The following is a 22753-nucleotide window of genomic DNA, read 5'->3' on the forward strand; positions in this document are numbered from 1 at the left end:
AATTACTTTTTTAACATGTAAAGTAATGGAAACGTTAGAAGTGGTTAGTGAGACCTTAACAAATTTAAATGAAAATTTGAACACAGATAGGTCCCATCATGCTGAACACTTTTATCCGGTCAGAATATGGCTTAACATTTCGGTTTTGGAGACATACGCGAAAAACTACTGTCTGACCCCTTTGTTCTATTTTTAGTAACGGCGGCCATGTTTTTCGACGGATCAAAAAATACCAACATCAGTTCTATGCATAATTCCCCCAAGGAACATTAATACCAAGTTTGGTTCCAATTGGTTAGGTAGTGTCAGAGGAAGTGTTTTGAAAAATTGTTAACGCCGACGACGGACGACGGACGACGGACGCCAGGTGATGGCAATAGCTCACATGGCCTTTGGCAAGGTGAGCTAAAAATGAGATCTGCCCTAAAATTAAGAAGTCATTTTTTTTGTTTTGGCTCCTTTGACCCCCTTATAACTTGAAAGTTGTAAGAGATAATCTGATATCTGATTAAATAATGCAGGCAGGGATTTTCATAAGGAATCCAATAACACATTTTTTATTGAAATCGGACCAAAAATAAAGAAGCAAAATTTTGAGGGTGTGGCCACTTCGATCCCTTATAACTCGGAAGTCTTAAGAAATATCTAATATCTGATTTTTTACATACAGGCAAGGATTTTCATAAGGAATAAAGATTTTTTGAATCGGACCAAAAATAAAGAAGTCGATTTTTTTTACCGTGTGGCCCTTTTGACCCAATATAACGCGAAAACAGTCAAAAACGTATCAAATCAGCTGATACATTTGTTTACCAGAATTAAATAAGGAACACAATAAACGAGAATTATCTATTTACACACTTTTTGGCCCACGGACGATGATGACACGGACAAGGAGAACTATAGTGACATTGACAGTGCCGTACCACTATACGACAGCAATTTTTTGGTGGTATAAAATCAAACCTGGCCCACAATCAATCCCACCTTTCAATTTGTGGTATGAAATCTTATGAAACAATTTCAAAGAGATCCATGCACTCATACTAAAAAAATGAATTGTTGTTTGTAGATGCTTTCCAATACATCACTCATACTTTATTTGCTAAACCATGATTAAATATTAGTAGAGATATATGCTATAATATTTTCTCAATAATGCTTCAATGTCAACTTTGAGTGCCAAAGCAACCCTCTGAGTCACCTTAGCTTCACCAAAAGTTAACTGTATTAAGTTGACAGCCATATCGAACTGAAATATTGGCCCCTTCGGTTGATCTTCAAACATTGAGAAAATTGAGGTTTACAGAAGGCAGATGAAAATTGATAAAAAAAACTCACTTGGACCTTAGGTCAACTTGTACTAAAAATGATTCGCATGCTTAATCTAACCCTGCATTAGATTTTTATTTTATTTTTAGGACCTGATTTGGTTAATAGGGTACAAAAAACATTTTCTCATTGAACCAAAGCTGAATTTCAGAAGTTTTCTTTACATAGTTCAGACAGGGATTTAAAAAAAAAAAAACATACATGGCCATATAAAAATCAAAACTTCTTTGGTCATATAAAAATCAATACTTCTTACTTTTAATAACAGTATTCAATCTGCTATTCCTAAAACTAGAATCCCAGACTGCATAATGTATACACAAAATCCACTTAAAACAATCAACAAATACATTACAGAGGAGAGATGGACAGATATTCAACCATAGTCTCATGTAGAAGTAGTTGTGACTGTAAACCACAATTCAAGTAAAATGTGTAAATCCTTTAATCCTAACAGTCAATAAAGTTCTATAACCACGTCAAAACCAACATAATATTCATTTACTGAAAAAAAAAAAAAAAAAAAAAAATTAAAAAGTTGTGTCAAAGTTAATTTTTTTGGTTAATTTATGGTATAACTAAAAATATTCTGTAAGGCAAATAACAGTAAAGATACATTCACCTGATAGGTTTCATATTATCATACAGATAATAAGAGCATTACAATAAAAGATGTGGAATAACATTCATTGACCAGATTTATCAGTAATGAACACTAGTAAGATCTGCTGTTACAAAGAACAAAATTTAATGAAGGACTAGAATTAGAACTAAGATTAATATGGATGAGATGTGTCGGTAAAGTAAGCATCCTCTGCTTTTCTTGAAATGTCCACCGAGTTGCTCAGAAAATTTCATGTTTGGGATAGACAATTAAAAGGACAACTATGACACTGAATTTCCATGATGCAAATTCATACACCATAATGATCCATGAGTTCATGGTGACATAATTTTTTTCTTATGATGACTTAATCTTGTAGCCATATAATTCTGTTAAAGAAGCCTGATTGTAAGTAGTCAAGCATGGTACAAAAAGTCCACACAGTGTGACAAGCTCTGACAAAATAAATGTTTCACTGGTGTTTTTGGTTTTTTTTTATTTCAAAATAAAATAAACAAGTTAAAATACATATCAGCATCAGTTTTGTTTTCATTGAACATCACATAATTGGTTAGCCCTGAACTCAGTATCCTAGATTGGTCATCAGACACATTATAGAAACATAAAACTCAAAATTATTTACTTTATAACACTGAATATTAATAATTGCACTTTCAGGGTTAAAGACTAGAATGACATCTAAAATGTATCCAGTATACAGTATCAACAAAATAACACTGTGTTCACCACTAAACATTTTTCAGTAATATTAATGAAAATCTGCTGTCAGAATTGCAATGCCACAAATATTGCAATTTCAAAAATCATTTCACTGTTTTTATTATGAAAAATACATCTTAAAATTTGCTATAAATTTAACTCACATTATGGAATTAAAATATGCAGAATTTTCTCATAAATTCAAATGGCATTTTGGCAAAAATTACAAAATCACAATAATTTCTAAATTACAATACTAGTTATCATGGTAGTGACCTAAATACTTAAGGAATGACTGTTATATTTTTCAGTCTATGAAAAATAACCTCAATCATGTGGTGCACACTAAATAACCTGCATAGTAGGTTATTTTCAAGTGTGCACCACTAGAATTTAGGTTATATCAAATAGACTGAAAAAATGTACATCATTCCTTTTAATTTAATTTTAATTTCAAAATTCAATGAGAAAACCATTGAAAGGTTGATGATGTCACTGTCATATAAAAAATTTGGTCTATGAGGTGATGGACAAAAATTTTTATCCAATCAGAAAGCATGTTACATCTGGAATTAAATTATTACAACATAACAATAAGTAGATATAGATATCAACATTAAAATAATAGATTCAATAACTATAACATATCAATATTTTCTTCCTTTCTTTGGATAAATTTAGGTATCTAACAGAAACTTACACACTTTACTATAGTAAATAAGACTAAGTAAGTAGAACACAGCATTCAGTTGTTATAACCAAAACTGTTAAGTAGAAATGTCAATATTTTAAGACTTTTAAAATAAATAAAAATGGTACAGAGGGCAGTAAAAATGTCTATTTTTGTTACAATAAGTACAGTATGTTAGAATCGGCATTACAAACACTATACCTATCAGAAAAAAATAACATTTGGAAACGAGGTAATTTAAATGAACACATTAAACTATAAATAACATTTTCATTTATACATGTCAATTCTAACTTTGTTTTACTCTAGAATTATTTAATTCTTAGTGGTTCTTTGAATCTTCTTGCCCCCAATAAATAGAAAAAAAAAACAACACGACTAAAAAAGGTAAATAATTAACAAATTGGTACTAAGAAATCACAAGAGCACAAAATTCCATTGATGAACAAGTAGATTAAGCCATCACTAAAAATATAATAGAACATAAAAAAAAAAAATGTAAAAAAGTTTATAATAGCATGTAAAGTATAAATTACAAAATGCCATCTTATTGGTGTACAGATTATTCCTGTTCCTGTCAGTACTGCAAAGGCCGTCATATTCTTATAATACATGAAATTACCATGCATGAAGTATAAATCTTTTACAATTTTCTTTAACCTAAAATTTGTACCATAAAATGTGAAATGAAAGCACTAACACCATAAACGATTCAGTTTTTTTAAAATTGTCAATTCTAAGTAGAACTTAAATAAATTACTGTTCTTGCCGTAAGGAATTATTATTAGTAAGGATTGCCGAACAAGTCACATTGAAATAATAGATAACATGTCACACATAAACACAAATTAAAATTCTGGAAATGAATATCTTAAGGATATCAATTTAAGGCTCAAACAACTGGCACCATACATACAACCACAAAAGCCAATCACAAGATCACTAGTATATACCTAATAATCATAGAAAAGGGTTATAAAACAAAGCTTTGGTATATGTTGCTATTTTGGGAAATCAATTGTTTTAAAACCTTTTACCAAGCTACAAATAGCATATACAATATTAAAAACCCTCTATAAACTGAAAAAAACTTTCATTCATGGGTATCAATTTTCATGTTTTCATGAATATCTATGGATTATGGAGTATAATTCTTAAAATTCAATATTATTTATTTTTGAAAAAATATCTTTTGTGCCATCAAACAAAACAACACAAACTGGTACCCAACAAATACATTCTCATTCAACTATAATACACACCAAGAGTAGTAAATACAAACACCAAATTTTTATTCTTCTTTTTTCTTCTGTGGCAAGTACTGGTCTGTTGGCAGTACCTCAGTAAAAATCATTGTTCCAATAAATACCAACGCAGTACCACACCAGTGTGTAGGGGTAAAGGGGTTCTGGAAATACCAAATAGAGAAAATAAGACTAACAAACTTCCTTAGAGTAACCACTAATGTGACAGTCAGAGAAGAACATTCTGTTGTTAATACAAATACACTACATATACATATATATCTAATTAGTGGTTAAGGAAAAATATATAATTCTTCACATAAAGACAATGTACAGATAACACCAACTTGATCATTTTGAAAGTATTTTTATTTGCATTTAAAATGACATGATTAGTCTAACTCATAGTTCAATATGAATGCCAGACAATGCAGTCATAAGACGATTTGGACCATGAAAATTTTGACCATTTTCAGATTTGTTTAAAATGCCAGAGTTTGCTAGATTATTAAAGTATTCAATTTTTTGAGAGCTTTCCAATTACTGAATAACCAAAATATGATCTTGAGTCTCCACTAAGGCCAAAATTTAACAAATGTGTGGAACTTGTTCCTTACACCAGTTAAATAATCAGTCATATTTCTGTTATTTATGATAACTTACTAATTACATGCTATTTATTATATAGATATCCTCAATAATTAATTGCTATTTTCAAATATATTAAAATAAATATGTGAACAGTAGATTGATATTCTGATTTTACATGACTTAACAATCATTTGATGGGGACAAACTGTCTGTATTCTGCGTAAGTTGCAAAGTAAAGAAAAGTAGAATGCAAACTAGAAATACTTCAAACACGAAGAAAATACCCACACTACAATTAAAGTTAAATATATAATCCATAACTTCAATTATTTCCCTTTGGAGTCCTTCAGAAAGTAACTATCTTCCTTCATGTACATCTACATATGATGCCCAACCTTGAAGGTTGACCCTTCCTCTAAAATTTCAATGAAAATCTTGAGTGGTTTAGAAGGAGTAAGGCTTACAAGGTTTTAATATGTAAAACCCTTAACTTGGAGTCATCTGATGGTAACTTTATTCCTTCATGCCCATCTACATATGATGCTCAACCTTCCAAACCAGATGGACAGACAGATAGATGTGGTGATTCATATATACTTCCAAACTTTGAGGGGGGTATGATAAAGTACTGAATAAATACTGCATAGAAGGATACTGTGTAATAACATTTAATATCTGAAAGAACCACATTCTTGGCATAGCTAATCCTAAAGCCAGTTCTAATGGGGCTGAAAAATACAAAAAACAGTTATTTAAATCAGGAAGAAAAAAGATAGTGTAAATCTGTTTCTATCAATGTGCATTAAAATAAAATGGAAACTTAAAGTTCAAAATTTAACATTAATCTAACATATACTGCGAGAAATGTTAACTGTTTTTTTTTTTTTAAATTTCCATAATACATACATGGTAGGTTACCTATATATATTTATGCTTTCATGTTGAAAAGTACATTTTTGTTCATTAAAATAATAGGGATTTTTCATTATCATTTAGTATCATCTAATGTTCCCACAATTAGGCAGAAATACAAGGTTTTTATATCATATGAAAAATGTGTGTTAGAACTTCTTTATCTCACATGCAAGAGAGGTCTTGATATCAATATATTGATAATAAGTTCCTGACTGGAAATGAGCTATGATATAGTTGTTTAACAGAGCCTTGTATATTGCCTATTATTTAATTCTGAAAAAATAGTAACCCTCCCTTGATGAGTTTCTTTTTTTTTTAATATTTATTAATTAAGTAATTAAATGGCAGTTGCTCCCTTTCCCCAAGTTAGGGTAAGGGAGTTACGTGGCTAATTGTTCCCATGTTCCGGTTACACTAATATCCATACGAAAATTGGTAAAACAATCAAGAAAGGACTGTCTGACACAAATTATAACAGTGACATACAATTATGAGAAGTACAAATTTAAAAAATTGGTAATAATTGTAAAATAATTGCATATCTTATTACTTTATATAAAAAGCGTTTGTAAATAAACATTTAAACTATGAATTCATCACTACTGTTTTATACTTGAAATATTAGACATGAATATATTGAGACTGAACAAATTTTGTTTGTTTTGCCTCATGCACTCATACACTTAGATTCATGATCTTTAATCCTGTGAACACATTTCTTAAAAATCTGATCAATGTATGAAATTAATCTGTTAAGCTATTGTCAATATGGCTGGTGATGTAAAGGTTGGGACATGCTTTTCTTCCTTCGTGGAATTTGAACAATTTAGAGAAAACTATGAAAATAACAGTTGTATTCAGCTTTATACACGAAATTCACAAACCATAGACAACTACAGAAAAATAGCAAAGAAACATTGTAATGAACTGTAGTGGATGTTTACATTGTAATGAAGAACTGTATTGGATGTTTACAATGTAATGAAGAACTGTAGTGGATGTTTACATTGTAATGAAGAACTGTAGTGGATGTTTACATTGTAATGAAGAACTGTATTGGATGTTTACATTGTAATGAAGAACTGTATTGGATGTTTACATTGTAATGAAGAACTGTATTGGATGTTTACAATAATTTGTTTTTCTATGGTAAGAAGTGAAACTGGAACTTGGGGATGATAAGCCGCAGAGCTCTTGGCTCCCCATTCCCAGCTTGTGGACTGAGAGACACTGCCTTATTTTATTGTCAGTAAAATGATGAAAAACAGCATAGAAATATCTTATGAAGTTAACATTGTCAGATTGCAACATGAGAATAGATAACAACCAAAAGGAGAACAGGGTAATTGACACAAGTGTAATGTACACAAATCAATTATAAGTATAATTGGTATTTTTTTAATTTGTATTAAATTCCAGCTAATCGTTCTGAATAAGTATCAAATAAGGCTTGGAATCATCATAGAGAAATTTAGATATCTATATCAAGGTTAATCGAATTGGCACTACATTTACTGGACATGGAATCCTCTAATTTTCAACATGGAATATGTGACTTCTATAAACCTACCAGAATTGTTGAACTTTTGTATATGACTGTATATATCTGATGCCAGTAGTATAAATCCTGGTAATGGTAAGGCATGCTGGTAAAAGAAAAAAGTCCCTCTTTTATTCCCACTGTAAGAGTGATACCACCTGCTTCCAATACGTAAAACCCTCATCAAGTTTATATAAAATATGCAGCAATAACTTATTTGCCTTAGATATATCTACACAGGAAGCCACTCTTTACATGAAGATACATCAGAATCAATTGGTAAACAAGAGATGCACTTACAAAGCGCATAGACAGTGAGTGGGGATAAGGTGATTTCTGCATACCCCTAAACCTTGTTCGCATGGGCAGGTTATTGATAAATCCATTAATAAGATAGAATATCTGAATAAGCACAATAAGTTATTCCGGCTGTTTTACTCTTCCAATAAAGACAAAAGTACTGGGAAGAGAACAAAGAAAATAATCTTAATTTGAACTCTTTCTTTAAAGTATTGCAAAACAAACTCTACTTGCTTAGAATTGAGTTTTTTTCTATCATAATTTGTTGTAGCTCCCACTATCCCCCTAATATCATGATGTAAATTTCACAACAAGTTGATACTGTATAATTAGTCATAAGTTATGACACCATCAAAGACAAAAGCATTGTGTCTTACATATTTTGCGTCTGCTTATATAAAGAAATTGCGGAAAAAATTCCTGTCAATTTCCACAGTGTATTTCAACTAAATTTGGCTTATCAATATCTTCAAAAAAGGGAAACTTTACAAACACTTTGATGATTATTTCTGGAAGTTATAAGATCTAAATACTTGGATGATGCAATAAAATCTCTGTGTTTTTTCTTTTTCATGTGCCAAACTTTATCCACATTTTGCCAGATTCTTAGACAGAGAAGTACTTACCTGTCTACACTCAATTAATGCACCTAACTGATGAAATAATTTCCTTTACATTAGTTATATAACCCTTACTTACATTGAAGAATAGACTTTCTTTTGGATGTTTACCATACTGTTTATAAACTTTTTCCTGATAAATACCCATTCCAGCAGTCAGAAACAGGGCTCCAGTTAAAATAAAGATTCCTGATAAAACATTAAAAGAAAGTCTCAGCAGTGAATATAACTGCCATCAATATATAATGATATGAAAAGCAGTGGTATTTAACATTGGTTTGTACAATGGAAAGAACATTAACTACTATTTCATTTAGGGAATGCTGTTCAATGTTCAGTTGTTCTATCACTGAATTCCCCCCCCTACCACCGGACATCTAAATTTGATATGCTGGGACATCAATCATCCAAGCTGTTAATGATCTATTAGATTTACTCCCTCTTTATTATAAACAGTAGTATATTATATATAAGACCCAGAAGTTCTATGTAATTAATCTCTCTGATAATGCCACTTCTAGCTACCATGAAGCAATTACTAGATTAGCTATCATTGGAATACAATCAATTAATGTTTTCTAATTATTCTTTAATTCAAAGACATGTAGCATTGATTTTAAAACAGCAAGTACCAATAATATGAACCATTTTTGTTCTAACCAGTTATGTTTGAATACATATAAGTTACTAAAGTAAAATTTCTAACCTGTAAACCATATTGCCAGATCATATGCAATATTCCCTGTAGCTGACGCTTTGTTATCTTCCTGAAAAAGAGAAAAAACTTATTACAATAACCCAAAATAAAGAAATTAAAGAAATAATGTCTCTTCCACAATTGGTGCAATGATTTTTATTACACCAGACAGCAAAGACAACACTATTTAATACATGTACCAGTAATAGAAGTATTCCACAAGAATGTTAGAACATTGAAAGGCACTGCAGGGCCAAGTTTTATAATACTGCAGAGGTTAAACCCTGAACAATTGGGGGCAAGAATGGACACTTTATTCAAGCTTGATGTAACTTTGAATTTTGAATTTTATCAAATAAAAATTTGACTAGAATCCAAGTAGGCACTTTTTGTTTTGGCCCTTAGTTCATAAATGGTTAAAGTCACAACCCACAAAATCAATCCCAACTTTTTTAGTGATATGGCACCTGGTGGTACAAATTCAAATAGACCCAATATGATAATGCTTCATCCTTTTGCCTTTATATAATAAATGGTTCAAGTCACAACATCCAAAATCAGGCCCAGCCTCCTTTTTAAATCACTAATATTGTTAGCAACTTTTTGCACTTATAATTTCAGTATTTTAAATCTGCATATGATTTGCATAATTATTTATAACTACTACACATTAAGCTGCTGATCGTACCCTGTTTAACGTCATAGCTTCATACCAGATCAAAATGTACCTTTGCTTGTATGAGAATGGGAAGTTAACATTAAAAGATGAAATGATCAGTTATCACTGAACATTACCCAGTTTCGAATTCTGACACAGGGGCTCGTTACAACTGACAATATAAGTCATATACATTATCAAGGCCCTGATATCTATACATAGCCATTGAAAGCCGTTTAATCTGGTTCCTAATCTGGTTCCCTGGTCAATATCATAAGCAACCCAAAGATCACTATAAAATTGAGAGAAACTTGTGGAACAAAAACAGTACCTCCAAACCAGTTGGTTTGATTGAAAAACATTTGGGTCATCATGGTTACGAAATAGTAATCATATCAAAGGAACTAAGATTCTAGCAGAAGTCACCCGATTTTAGTGCATATCGCATTTGTGCCATTTCAAATGTTGAAAGCAAGTAAAAACCAGGGGCATAGAATATTTGACAATTAGCAAATTTGAAAACTTCAGTCTTTGATTTTGATATGGCTCGTTGTCATACAAACTAAAAGCGATCCATTAATACTCAAATTTTTGTCTGCACATAATGAAAATGCTTATTTTTGGTTCCTTTTAGGCTTTAAAAAAAAACTCCCAAAAGCAATCCTTGCCTTTCTTTTGTGGTATGGCACCTTGTGATACATTTGTGTAATTTCATAAAGATCTATTCACCCAGACTCCAGTCATTGTCTAGAAACCAAATTGTCTAAGGAAGCTGGTGGATGACAATGAAGACAGTATTTTACCATTATATGACTGCAACTGTTTTGCTGTGGCATAAAAAGTTAGCTTAAAAAAGGGAGTCCACTAGATTAGATACAATATTAGAGCACACTTGTTAACTGATTAGCAAAAGATCATAAGAAGCATATGCTGATATGAACTCAATAGCGTAAACCAATTTTATAGTTACAGAAAAACCTACCACGTGTTGAGCTGATGCTATAGTACAGAGAATGATACCAGCTGTTATCATCACCACTGATATATACTTTCCTGTTGTGTATCTGTAATGGAATTATAGAAACATGATGATTTCTTTGTTGCTTTCATTAATAATTAATTCTATGGCTAGACTTCCTAATTCATGTGATCTAGATTTGTTAATAGGTCTGAATTCAATAAGACCCATAGGATATCTGGACCTGGGTTACCATCACATGTTCATCAGTACATATGTTAAATAAACATGTATACATGAACACTATGCTTCAGTCAAATTTGCCCATGATAAGAGATACATATCATCAAAATTTATATAAATCCTGTCCAAAGTTTGAATGATACTGGTTCTAAACTTTATAAGTTACTAATTACCATCCACAATATAGTGCGGAAAAAATGGCAAAGTTTAACATGCTAAAAAGTAGGTAACAGTTGTAAAAATTTCACACAAAAACACACAAACACATAACAGAGGTTGCACATCTCCAATATGTATTTAAACATTGTGCAAAGTTTAAATAATATAGGTTCAATACTTTTTGAGTTGCAGATTATATATAAGAAGTTATCTTCCACAACATAATAGCACATGTATCATGCTGTTGTCTTTGTCATGGCTAAAAATGGCTTAGATCAACATGCTGAAAATGTAAGATATTTCCTTATCAAATTTCGCCATAATACAAGATGCAGATATTCAATGTATATAAAAACTCTGCAAAGTTTGAATAATATCTGTTCAACACTTTTTAAGTTACAGATTTTACATAGTAGTGACTTGACAACATACTGAGCCCAGCAGTTACTAAACCTGCTTTCATGGTAAAAATACCAATTATATAATATAGCAGATTAAAATCTTTTATCCTTTGTTCTTTACTTTGTTGTTGATTCTTATTATTGGAAAGAACCACAGTATATGAAACTTGAAGCTCTATAGAGCCTGAATAGCTCACCTGGTCAAAAATAAGTCTTTTTAGCTTTCTAAAGCTGTATTCTTGACCTTACTGTACTATTGTCACAAGAATTATTCAATCAATAGAGAGCATCTTAGTTATCTACCAGTTTTTTCATATTATTAAACAAATCTGTCATTCTCATTTTTTGACTCTTCATGGGCAATAACTCCGACATAGATCAACAGATTTTTATGAAAATTTCGGCATAGGTTGGTCTCACAATACTGATCAATTTTAACCTGTCAGAATTTGTTTAAGAGTTATTTCCAAAGATCATAAATTTGATCCCCTACTGTCTATTTTTAGTAACACTTGCCAAGGTATTTTCCAGATAAAAAAAAAATCCTCACACACAGAATGTTAAGGATATTGTAAGGTACATTCATGCCAAGTTTGGTTACATGTAGAAGATTTTTGAGTTGGAAATGTAAAATTCGGTAAAAAAATCTATTTAGGACCCGCAACTCGTTCATCTATCAATGAGACTTTCTGTAAATTTCGGCATTCATCCATCCCATCATGCTCAACAGTTTTATTCTTGCCAGATTTTAAATATACCTAACTCTGTTTGAATTACATGCAAAATTCTGCAATTTGCCTCTTAAAGTCTATTTTTAGTAATGGCAGGCATGTTTTTCCCAAGATCAAAAATCCCCACACACAGATTGTTAAAAATGTTCTAAATAACATTCATGCTAAGTTTTGTTTCAATCGATCTCGTAGTATCAGAAGAGAAGAATTCCAAAGTTGGAAATGTAAAATTTGGAAAGACAAAACCCATTTCAGGACCCATAACTCATTCATTTGTCAATGGATCTTTCTGAAAAATTTGGCATAAGTCCATCCCATCATGCTGAACAATTTTACCCTCTGCCAGATTTTAGCTGAGTTATTGAGTTATTTAAAAAAAATTCAATATATGGTCTATATTTAGTACTAGCAGTCATGTTTTTTGCCGGATCAAAAATTCCCACACAAGGACTGTTAAAAATATTCATGCTAAGTTTGGTAACATCCTATCAAGTAGTTTCAGAGGAGAACAAGTTTGAAAAAGTTAACAGACTACGACGGACACATAATGATGGCAATAGGTCACATGGCCTTTCTGCCAGGTCAGCTAATAAAAAAAAGAAAATACAATCAAAACTGTTACCTTTTCTTCATTATTATCATCCCAAGAGTAAGATTTGCTATAAGAGATCCCTACAAATAAATCATATACAAATGTAATAACTAAGTTTATGTTTAATATTTCTAAGGTCAGAAGTTGACCCGGATATGACACAATGATGTCTGTATTTCTTGCAATCTTTTCCAAAAGGCAAGCATATGTGTATATATATATATATAGTCATCTTCTTTTTCTCTATAAAATCAATTAACTTACAAAAACAGAATGTATACAGTTTAACAAATTCATTCATAACTTTAACCCAGCATAAAATAACCAAAAAATGTAATGTACTGGTTTGTGCCAATTTTTAGAAGTTGCAACCTTTCATTTGCACCACAAGGCTAAACAATATTGTTAAAAAGGTGTCATAAAATAAAAAATAGAAGTTACAACATAACAAAATATTGGATAAAATATATACTGCATAGCCACATGACAAACCAACCTGGTAGACAAACAAGATCCATACCAGACCTGAGTCACTGTCATATATTTGTCAGCATATAAATGTCTACAATATGTGTATAAACACTAAGAAAGTTGAAAAAATCAGGTGTATTACTGATAGCATACACTGCTGGAAATGGTTAAATTCAACATGTTAAAAAAATAGGAAAAAGTTAATCAAATTTCTCCATTATAGGAAATTCACATCTTCAATATGTATTTAAATACAGTGTAAATTTAATATTGATTTGACACGATGTCCACAACATCAAGTAGTAAAAAATGGCTGTGTTATGTAGGAAACATTAATCATCGAAGAAGGACATTAAGTGTTCTCAAATAAAATTTGTACGTGTTGAAAGCATTCATATAGAATTTGGAGACTCTTTAACAAAGGGGAAAACATAAAAGATTTCTGACAATTCTTTAAATTCATTAAAAGGATATAATTAATTGAAGTTTACCCAAATTCAGAAATTCTGTTCGATTTGTACTTCTTAAGTCATTTTCTGGTCATATTTCTACCAAAGGAAGAAAATACGAAGTGTTGACACAGTTTCTGGATGTAAAATGTGTCTTAATAACGACTTTATCTTCCTCTGCAGTTTTATTGTTAAATGACATATTAATGTGGCAACATTGTGATGACATTACAATGAAATGAAGCTGCATAAGACTCATTTTATAGATATTTATATATATTACTTTGTTTTGAACAATTTTATTTTATCACAACTAAGTTGATAATTTCAGGTCATAGTCGAGGCCTTATCCCACTTCATCTTTCTACAGAGGTGCTCATTTCAAAATGTATATAAATGAAGTGCAAAGTTTGAAAAATATGGTTCCATACTTTTTGATATACAGTTTACACAAAGTAGGTACCCTTCAGCATGATGGATGGACAAACAGTGTCAGCTTCAAGACCTGCTGGTGGCACAGGTAAAAAGAAACTTAGGAAATACAAACAAAAATAGACATGAAAAATAAGTCCATGAACATGACTTGTTTTTTTTATATTCCCCTTAACAGGTAAGAGGTTAATAGTTATCCTGATATCCAACTGTCCATTCATATCACATTTTATGTTTCCAGATGATATTTATAGACCCAATTGATCAATTGTATTCTTACTTTCACACAATGTTGTGGATCACACTTTGGTACTTGGTGGTGTTTACTGTATCAAATGTAATTTTCTTTCTTTGTGGTGCAAATGAAAGATATTTGGTCAAAATAGAAATACTTTTAGATGCAAAAGCAAAGCACTGATAATTCTTGGCACTAAATGAATTTAGCTCCACAGCATGCAAATATTGTACAAACAGTAGGGATTTTAAAATGAAATGCTAATAATAATAGGTTAAAATGAATTAATCTAGCTTTACAGAAACTGGAGGCACTTAGAGTATGTAAGCCACAAATATCCCCATAAATCATTCAAGTCCTAAAAAAAACAAATATATATTTATACTTGAAAATAGAATTGTTGTCCCCAAATAACATGGCAGCAGAATAACAGATAAGTTGCCCAAGTAATTGCATATATTAGTATTTCCAAAAATTTCCAATTAAGTTTCCCAAAGAAGTACACAGTGTCCGGCATATACAGTAATACAAAAAAATATAAATTATAAAAGTTAAACCCTTAATGAATACATCTACAGCTACAAACCATTCAAAATGGTTAAGTGGTTATAGTTTTAAAAAAATGTTCATACAACAAAATTTAATTGGAGACTGCAAATGTGAAAATAAAGGACTAGCTTTCAACTGAAAATTAAAGTAAATCTCGCTGCTGCATTTGAAAAAATGCACTAATCCAATTCAAAGCATACACATATATGACCAAGAATAAACCCCTGAACATATTTTGAAAACATGTTCTTAATTTTAACCTCTTACTATACCAGTACTTACAGCTCTGAAAATCATCTGTAACGGCAGAGCGACATTGAATGACAGGGAATAATTATTGGCAACTTGTACGATAAAGAAAAAGGTCACCATAACCATGTAGATGCTGCGAAAAGATATACAATGTGCTTTTACTTACGGCCCTAAATATCATCTGGAGAGGCATAGATATATTGAAAGAATAGGCTGCATTGTTAGCTACCTGAACCATAAAGAAAAATGATACCATCAACCCATAAACACTGAAAAAAAAGTAAAATACTAAATGATCAACTTATCTATGTTCTAATATAAATGACTATGATCTATATACAAAGGAATATAACTTCAAATATTACATCATGACATTATAGTTAGAATTGCTCTATCAATGTTTAAAGCATGTTATTCCTGTAGTGTAAATATGATGACTAAACACATTGCACTTGGATGACAGAAAAAAATTAAATATTTTACAACATTTTTAATTGTTATAAAGGCTTCATCACATTTGTATACAGCACATCTTTTATTCTGTTGTCCTTAACAATCAAGGTATTTTTAGTGTGAAATGTTTCTAGTCTATTTAAATGACAAAAGCTAACTTTTCTTAGTAACAAATTTTTCATAATTCAATGAAGCCAGTCTTTTTGGTTATTGCATCAAAGTGAGTTTTTAGCATCTGCCTACAACTATGGACATGACTTCCTTAATGGTTACCTGTATCACAGTGTACCAGCACACACTTGGGGATATGGAATGGTGAACCTTGGGGGTATGGAATGGTGAACCTTGGGGATATGGAATGGTGAACCTTGGGGGTATGGAATGGTGAACCTTGGGGGTATGAAGCAAGAACAAGACCGGTAAGGTGTCCTTTTGTTTTCCTATTAAAAAAAAGGCTTCCTTTGAAAAGGATTTTTTAGACAGAATTTTTTACCTTTAAGAAGGATTTTGTTGCCTGTGTCAAGGGTCACACATTAAGACAGTTAGAGGAAGGGGGCTGGTTAAAACTGTATAACAAGCGGCTCTTCTCGAAGAGCCTGAATCGCTTACCTGGAACCATGCCTTATTAACTAAGTAAGTAAAGGTATCATGCTTTGTTACCATGTTTGACAAAAAAACTGTAAAAAAAAAAGGAACATATATTGATGAATGTTGTAAATTCGACTGAGTACATGTACCTAAGCTACTGAAAAGTATTGGAAATGCCTGAAAGTGTTTTTAGAACTTTAGGGGAAAAATATGGACAGGAGTCCCCCTATGCACTGTTATTCCACTGAGTCTGAGGGGGCATTAATTTACGTTATGTTTTAGCAAATGTATACTTTATGCCCAGTATACATTTGCTAAAAAATTACATAAATTGAAGTTAAATCATGGCTATACAACATTTTCATCATCATAATTCAACTCAGGAGGCCATACTTTATAAACTGAATATCATTGAAATCAAAGCAAGTATAACAATTACCTGGAAAATGGCCACCCAGAACAAACTTTCATCAACATTGAACTTAGACCAAAATATTTCCTAAAGAAACCAAAAATCTTGGAATCTGGGGTAAAATGAATCTGTAACTTGAAAATGGTCATTTTTGTCCATTTCTGGCTATTTTTTGTACATGTAGGGTTCAACAGGAGCAAAACAGGAACTAAAGCACATTCATTCCACAACCTGTACCCCATAAAGGCCACTGAAGCCAAATAAGGTTCGTTACAGTCATGAGTGGGGGGTCAGGAGTCCCCCAAATGGTCACTCCTGTGAAAAAATGAGGAAGTAGTCAATAAAAGAGGTAGACACAGAAATGGTAGTGAGAGATATCATTCTTATTTATATTTCAGGCAAAATAAAGCACTATAGATTAATTCTGTTCTGGCAAGGGGCTGACAAATGAATCCTACTCCCTAAAATATCTCACTTATTTTGGGAAATGGGAACTCATGACCTCTTTTTCCAGCTCTCTAGTCATTATTTTTTAACAAAATCTATATATGAAAGTCTCATTTTAAAGCACAGTCATGCTGCTTGCAGATGGAAACAACCTGAGCTTTCCTTAATTAAGATTAACACTATCAAAACCAATAAAGCGGAAACAGGGTCAATCTTAAATACATATGGGCGCAACACGACAAAGGTTAAGAAAAAATCAAACCAACTTTCATTGAATTCTGTATCATAGTTTCTGAGAGAAATAACATCAAAAACAGCAAAAAACGTCCAAAATGGGCAATAACTCCAGCAAGAGTCAACAGATTTTCACCAAAATTTGACCACAGATAAAGCTCGTCATGTTAAACACTTTTATCCCGTCAAAGTTTGGTAAAACCAATCCATTTTGAAGATATATAAGAAAAACTGTTCTCTGTCCCCTGCATTCTATATTTAGTAACGGCCGCCATATTCTTCACAAATAAAAAATCCAGGTTGTTTTGTGCCAAATACACTAGGGAACAATCATGCTAAGTTTCATTCAAATCCATCCAGTAGTTTCAGAGGAGAAGATGTTTAAACAATTGTTAAAAACAATGACAACAACAGACCACGACGGACGCCAAGCGGGGGCAATGTCTCATTTCATTGTCCAGTTATCTTAACAATGATTAGACAATAAATGTGTGAAAAGTGGTTCAATTATGTTTAGACCAGGGGGGAAATTTCTTATGATTAAAATCCCCCGAAAATCACACATAAATTGTTATTTTTCTGTTTTTACAATGCCCCGTTCCACAAACTGTTGTAATGTTTGACCTTTGACACAGATAAAAGATGTAAATCCTTCTTAAACATGTTAAATGTCAAACAATGCAGTCATAAAAATGCTTTTTCAAAACAAGCCTTCCTTTTTTACAGGAAGACAATTGACACTTTACTAGTCTTGTTCTCGCTTTGGTTCAATATCTTGTGGTTTACCGTTCAGTTCCCCCAAATATGTGCCGGTATATGGTGTGTGTTCAAACAACAATATGAGCCTCAAGCAAATATTTAAGAAATATATCATGGAAACTTCATTTTATTATTGTTTTACCATGTGCTGGCCATTTATGTTGCATTGTTTTACCCCCAGCAATAGCAAAGGGTTTAATGGACAGCCCTTGATAAAACAATGATAAATGGGAGTTTCTGTGATTTGGTTCTATTCTTCTTAAAGCAATATTTACAATGTTTTGAGCAGATTAAAAAAGCTGAGAACTGATTTAACTAAGTTACAGACTACAATATAATTCTAAAATTTTAAGCAGAAACAAACTGAAGTTACAGTGTATGTGTATTTCATTCTGAATATTCTTATTACATATATTATAAGCTGCTTATAATTCGACAACCATAACTGAAATCATGTGTATCAGCTTTAACAGCTATAATCCTGTTTGAAGATTTTGTCATAGTATGAAAAAAAATGTTTTGCATTAAAGATAAATGTTTAATTCATAAAAAATCGAATTGGAAAATTATTACATGTACTATCTATCATTTATATGAAATCTTCAATATGTCATGTACAATACCTAATAGGTATCTTGGGTTTCACTGTTCCAAACTTTGCTGTAAAAATAAAACCTTCAAAGGCAATGAAGGCAAACTGTAGAAATGTAATCAAGTTACCACTAGTAGGCAAATCACTGCAAATACAAAAAAAAATTAAATTACCACAGTGTAATGATATTTGTGTTTTACAACCGATTTTCTTAATTTGTCCAATAATACAAAGGTGTCAAGTAGTAGTATGTTATGAGACAAAATTAATCAGCTGCTTTAATTGTTCCTCGTAAGTACAAAAATATGAAGTTAAACATCTGCAAGCCATAATTCTAAGGCCTAGGTCAATAGCTGAGATTACTTTGAGTCTATAAACAATGGCGCAAAATATATTTAAATGGTTCATTCAGATTTGACATATCCATCAATGACACAGTACATTATTACTGGTCGCATAACCATGTTTTCTGTTTCTGTGACATTTCCATACATTGCTAGATGTACAATGCAGACTGCATTTACATGAACATGCATGATGATACAGCAAAAAAAACAACTTAAATTTTTGTTAATTCCCCATAAAAAGCATTTTAAGTGGAGAGAGTTTTCAGAATGACCAATATGTACAATTTTGAATTAGGTCACTAATTTTACAGAATGCAAAATATAATTGATGAAACAAAATGTGCATTGGCTGTGGCAATTAATTCAATTATTACTTTTAAATTCCATTAAGAAGTCATCACTACAGAAGTTTTATGGTCGTCATCATGAATTCGTGGATCATTATGATGTATCCATCAGCACCATGAAAACTGATTTATTCAACGGGTCATAGTTTACCTTTCCTTGTTTGTCTACCCCGGACTTGACTTTTTATGAGCAACTGGGCAGGTGTTTCCAGAAAAGCAGAGGACACTTACCCTACCGGTGCACCTGGTCCATGCTCCCAGTTTTTAGTGGAGTCCGAGTTGCTCATTTACTTTTGTTACTTTGTATGTATAATTTTAGTTACTTTATGTTCTTTGTTGTGTGTGACTGTTTTCCATGTCTGGTCTTCGTCCCTGGATTACATTCTTTTGATTACCGCTATAACCTTGGTTCCCTTGATTACTCTTAAAAATGTGCAATTTTGTTAACTGGATGAACCAATTCTTAATGCTAAAAACTGAATGTAAAGAAAATGTAAAGTTCATTTTAACTGCTTTTGCAAAGGATTTCCAGGACTTCTAGATTTTTTCAACAGATATGATATCATTTTTCTTTTATTTGATCACCTACTCACAGTAAAGAAATTAAAGGTAATTTTATAGTACAATAAGTACAATACTCAAATTATATGAGAATGGGGGTTTATGACACTAGGAAGTAAGAGGTTGGAGTACTCTAACCTCTTTCCTTGAATATTGTTCAAAGAGAAGTTCTCGGCGGCATTTGATTATCGCCAGGATATTTTTTGTCATATCATCACGCTCCAAATTTAAGATAAATGTCTAGAAGATTGCTGATATTTTGCTATAAAAAATAAGCTAGCATACAACAATTTTAATTGAGGAATAAACTTATGGTGAGCAGGTTGGTAAGAATTACTTCTATCCTGCAAAAAGCAAGATCTACTGATCAGTATAGGAGTAATGCTGCATTAACACTGTCAACTTTGTTTACTTTACATGATACATGTAAGTGGAGATGTAAACTTTAAAGGGATACCATATCAAAATAGTAGAACCTTCAATACATATATGTATCTTTTGCAATAAATATGGTGTCGGCATACAGAAAAAACAAACCTGATTAAAACCTAAGTATATGTGTATCTGGCAAGCAAGATTTCAACCAGAAAGTTGGAAAAAGTATTTAAAGTGTGGTAACAAAAAAAAAAAAAAAAACAAAAACAAAAACTCAACTTTTTGTATGGCATACCCCAAAATGTGTAACCCGTACCCATACTAAATTCCCTGTACCCAAATCACTATATGGCCAATTTTTCTATTATTACTAGGAATTTTACACTGAAATTTGGTCTTTAAGTTCTGAATGATGTTTTAAATCAACTGATATTAAAACTAGCTGAAAACATTTATGATATTTTCATATGTTCAAACTCAGTTGATTTCATGTTCTCAAAAGTCCTGAAATGTGTAACTGAAAGTTAGCATACCAAATTAATAACGGTCTATTTCTCACTTTCCAGTCTGAATTTGACATTTTTCTGAAAACATTTTGGGTTAAAACTGCACTTTAAGACTTTGGGTAAAATTTTGAAAGATTTGATATTATTTTAAAAAAGAAATGTCTGAGTTTGAATTCAATTCCATACCATACTGCAGCATGAATCTCCATACCAGCAAAGAACAGATACGATTTTATCAAGAATGAAAGGAAAGTCTCTTAAATAGAATCTGATGCAATTTTAATACATGTATAGTTCCCTTGAATATCTTAATAATATTTGGTGTTCTAATGTGAAATACAAAATAAAATTTTACAAATAAAAAAAAAAAAAATGGATTTTGATTTTGGGTACAGGAATTTTTAATTACACATTTCAATACTTTTGAAAACAGAAAACCGAATAAATTTAAACTTCTCGAAAAAAAAAAAAAAATGTAGTAGCAGTCCATCAACACATTCATGGATGGGGAGCTTCTAAAGGCTAATTGTCCACACATCCTGTTTGAGTCAATAACAGACAGAGTCACGTTGGAAACAGTTAATTTACGTTAGTAATGTGGAAATTGTGAGAAATTCTTTATACACAAATATAATCATAATGATACAAATACAATTTAAATTGCAACTGATGTAACAAACAATCATTAAAATAAATTCAGAATTAATACAAAATACACATTTAACAAACTTGAAAGACTATTTTACACATAGTTTCCACATAAAAAAACAGATTGTCTTGGCACATAATTCAGTCCGGCACATTTTAAATCATAATGCTGCCATACCAGACAGCAAATGTGAACCATATCCATTCACACTGGTCCTTCTTTGCTGAAACTTAAATTTTAAGAACTTTCCATGCATTTTTTAACACGGGGGATATTTATATTTTTGGCCAAGATTTAATTATTATTTTTTTAACACATCTGGTAAAGACGATGCATCCACTTTGACACCAGTCATCATTACTTCTGTGACTTGTTCTGTGTTTGGCCAACATAAAACCTGTCCATTTTCAAGAACAGGGGCTTGCTCCAACTATCAAATATGCAAACTAATATATAACACGAACAGAAAACTGTTCAGTTTATTAAATAGGAACACAGTTCGTGATGACATTAATAGTGGTACATTTGCGAATAAGTTCGACAACATTTCCGTAATTAATTGGATGTTTCTGTCACGATTCTGGATGTTTTCGATGCAAACCAGATGAGTGGACGATTAGCCTGAAGAGGCTCCCAGTGCAATTTACATGGATGAGGAGCCAATGCCTTTGAAAAATCATTGATTCTAGCCTTTCCATCTTATCATTTTGTAAATGTGTAAAAATTATTAGCTGGAAACATCACATTATAATGTAGATAGCGGCAAAAAGGTATTTGGGTACAGGGAAAAGTTAGTAGGGGTTACACATTTCGGTTTGTACCAATTACACTTCAGCAATGACAGCAGTGTTAACAGAAGACTACACACTTTTTTCATTGGACGTTTATACCTGATAATATATTCAAGAAACACGACATTGCTGCAACAGCCAATAAATACTAAACTAATAGGAATCGCTGGGTGCATGTTCAACTAAGATGGAGGTTAAGGATAATGACAACTTAGTTATTGTTTGATTTTTTCTGTTTATGGTCCTGTTTGTTCGAACGTCATACCGGTAACCGGAAGTTAGATTTTGGTCGCTTGCGTCCATCTAGG

At 31.6% G+C, this 22753-nt stretch overlaps 1 protein-coding gene across 2 annotated transcripts; it reads right to left on the bottom strand.

The window, feature by feature from the left end:
- Window positions 1-1949: 1949 nt before the first annotated feature.
- On the bottom strand, window positions 1950-22735 carry LOC148626929 (UDP-xylose and UDP-N-acetylglucosamine transporter-like). 2 transcript variants are annotated; one of them, XM_088564591.1, is made up of 10 exons: window positions 22545-22735; window positions 18901-19014; window positions 15415-15517; window positions 13027-13076; window positions 10895-10976; window positions 9264-9324; window positions 8637-8746; window positions 7668-7743; window positions 5838-5910; window positions 1950-4873 (listed from the first exon to the last, which is right to left on the bottom strand). In XM_088564591.1, the coding sequence occupies exons 1-10, from the start codon at window positions 22619-22621 to the stop codon at window positions 4639-4641; spliced, it is 981 nt and encodes a 326-aa protein (XP_088420717.1). In that variant the 5' UTR covers window positions 22622-22735; the 3' UTR covers window positions 1950-4638. The 2 variants fall into 2 exon arrangements, with proteins under 2 accessions (XP_088420717.1, XP_088420707.1); XM_088564581.1 differs by lacking the exon at window positions 15415-15517 and adding an exon at window positions 15551-15653.
- Window positions 22736-22753: the final 18 nt, after the last annotated feature.

The sequence above is a fragment of the Perna viridis genome, chromosome 1 (assembly GCF_037379345.1).
Source record: "Perna viridis isolate PV_CMFRI_1.1 ecotype Kerala chromosome 1, ASM3737934v1, whole genome shotgun sequence".
Lineage (NCBI taxonomy): Eukaryota > Metazoa > Mollusca > Bivalvia > Mytilida > Mytilidae > Perna > Perna viridis.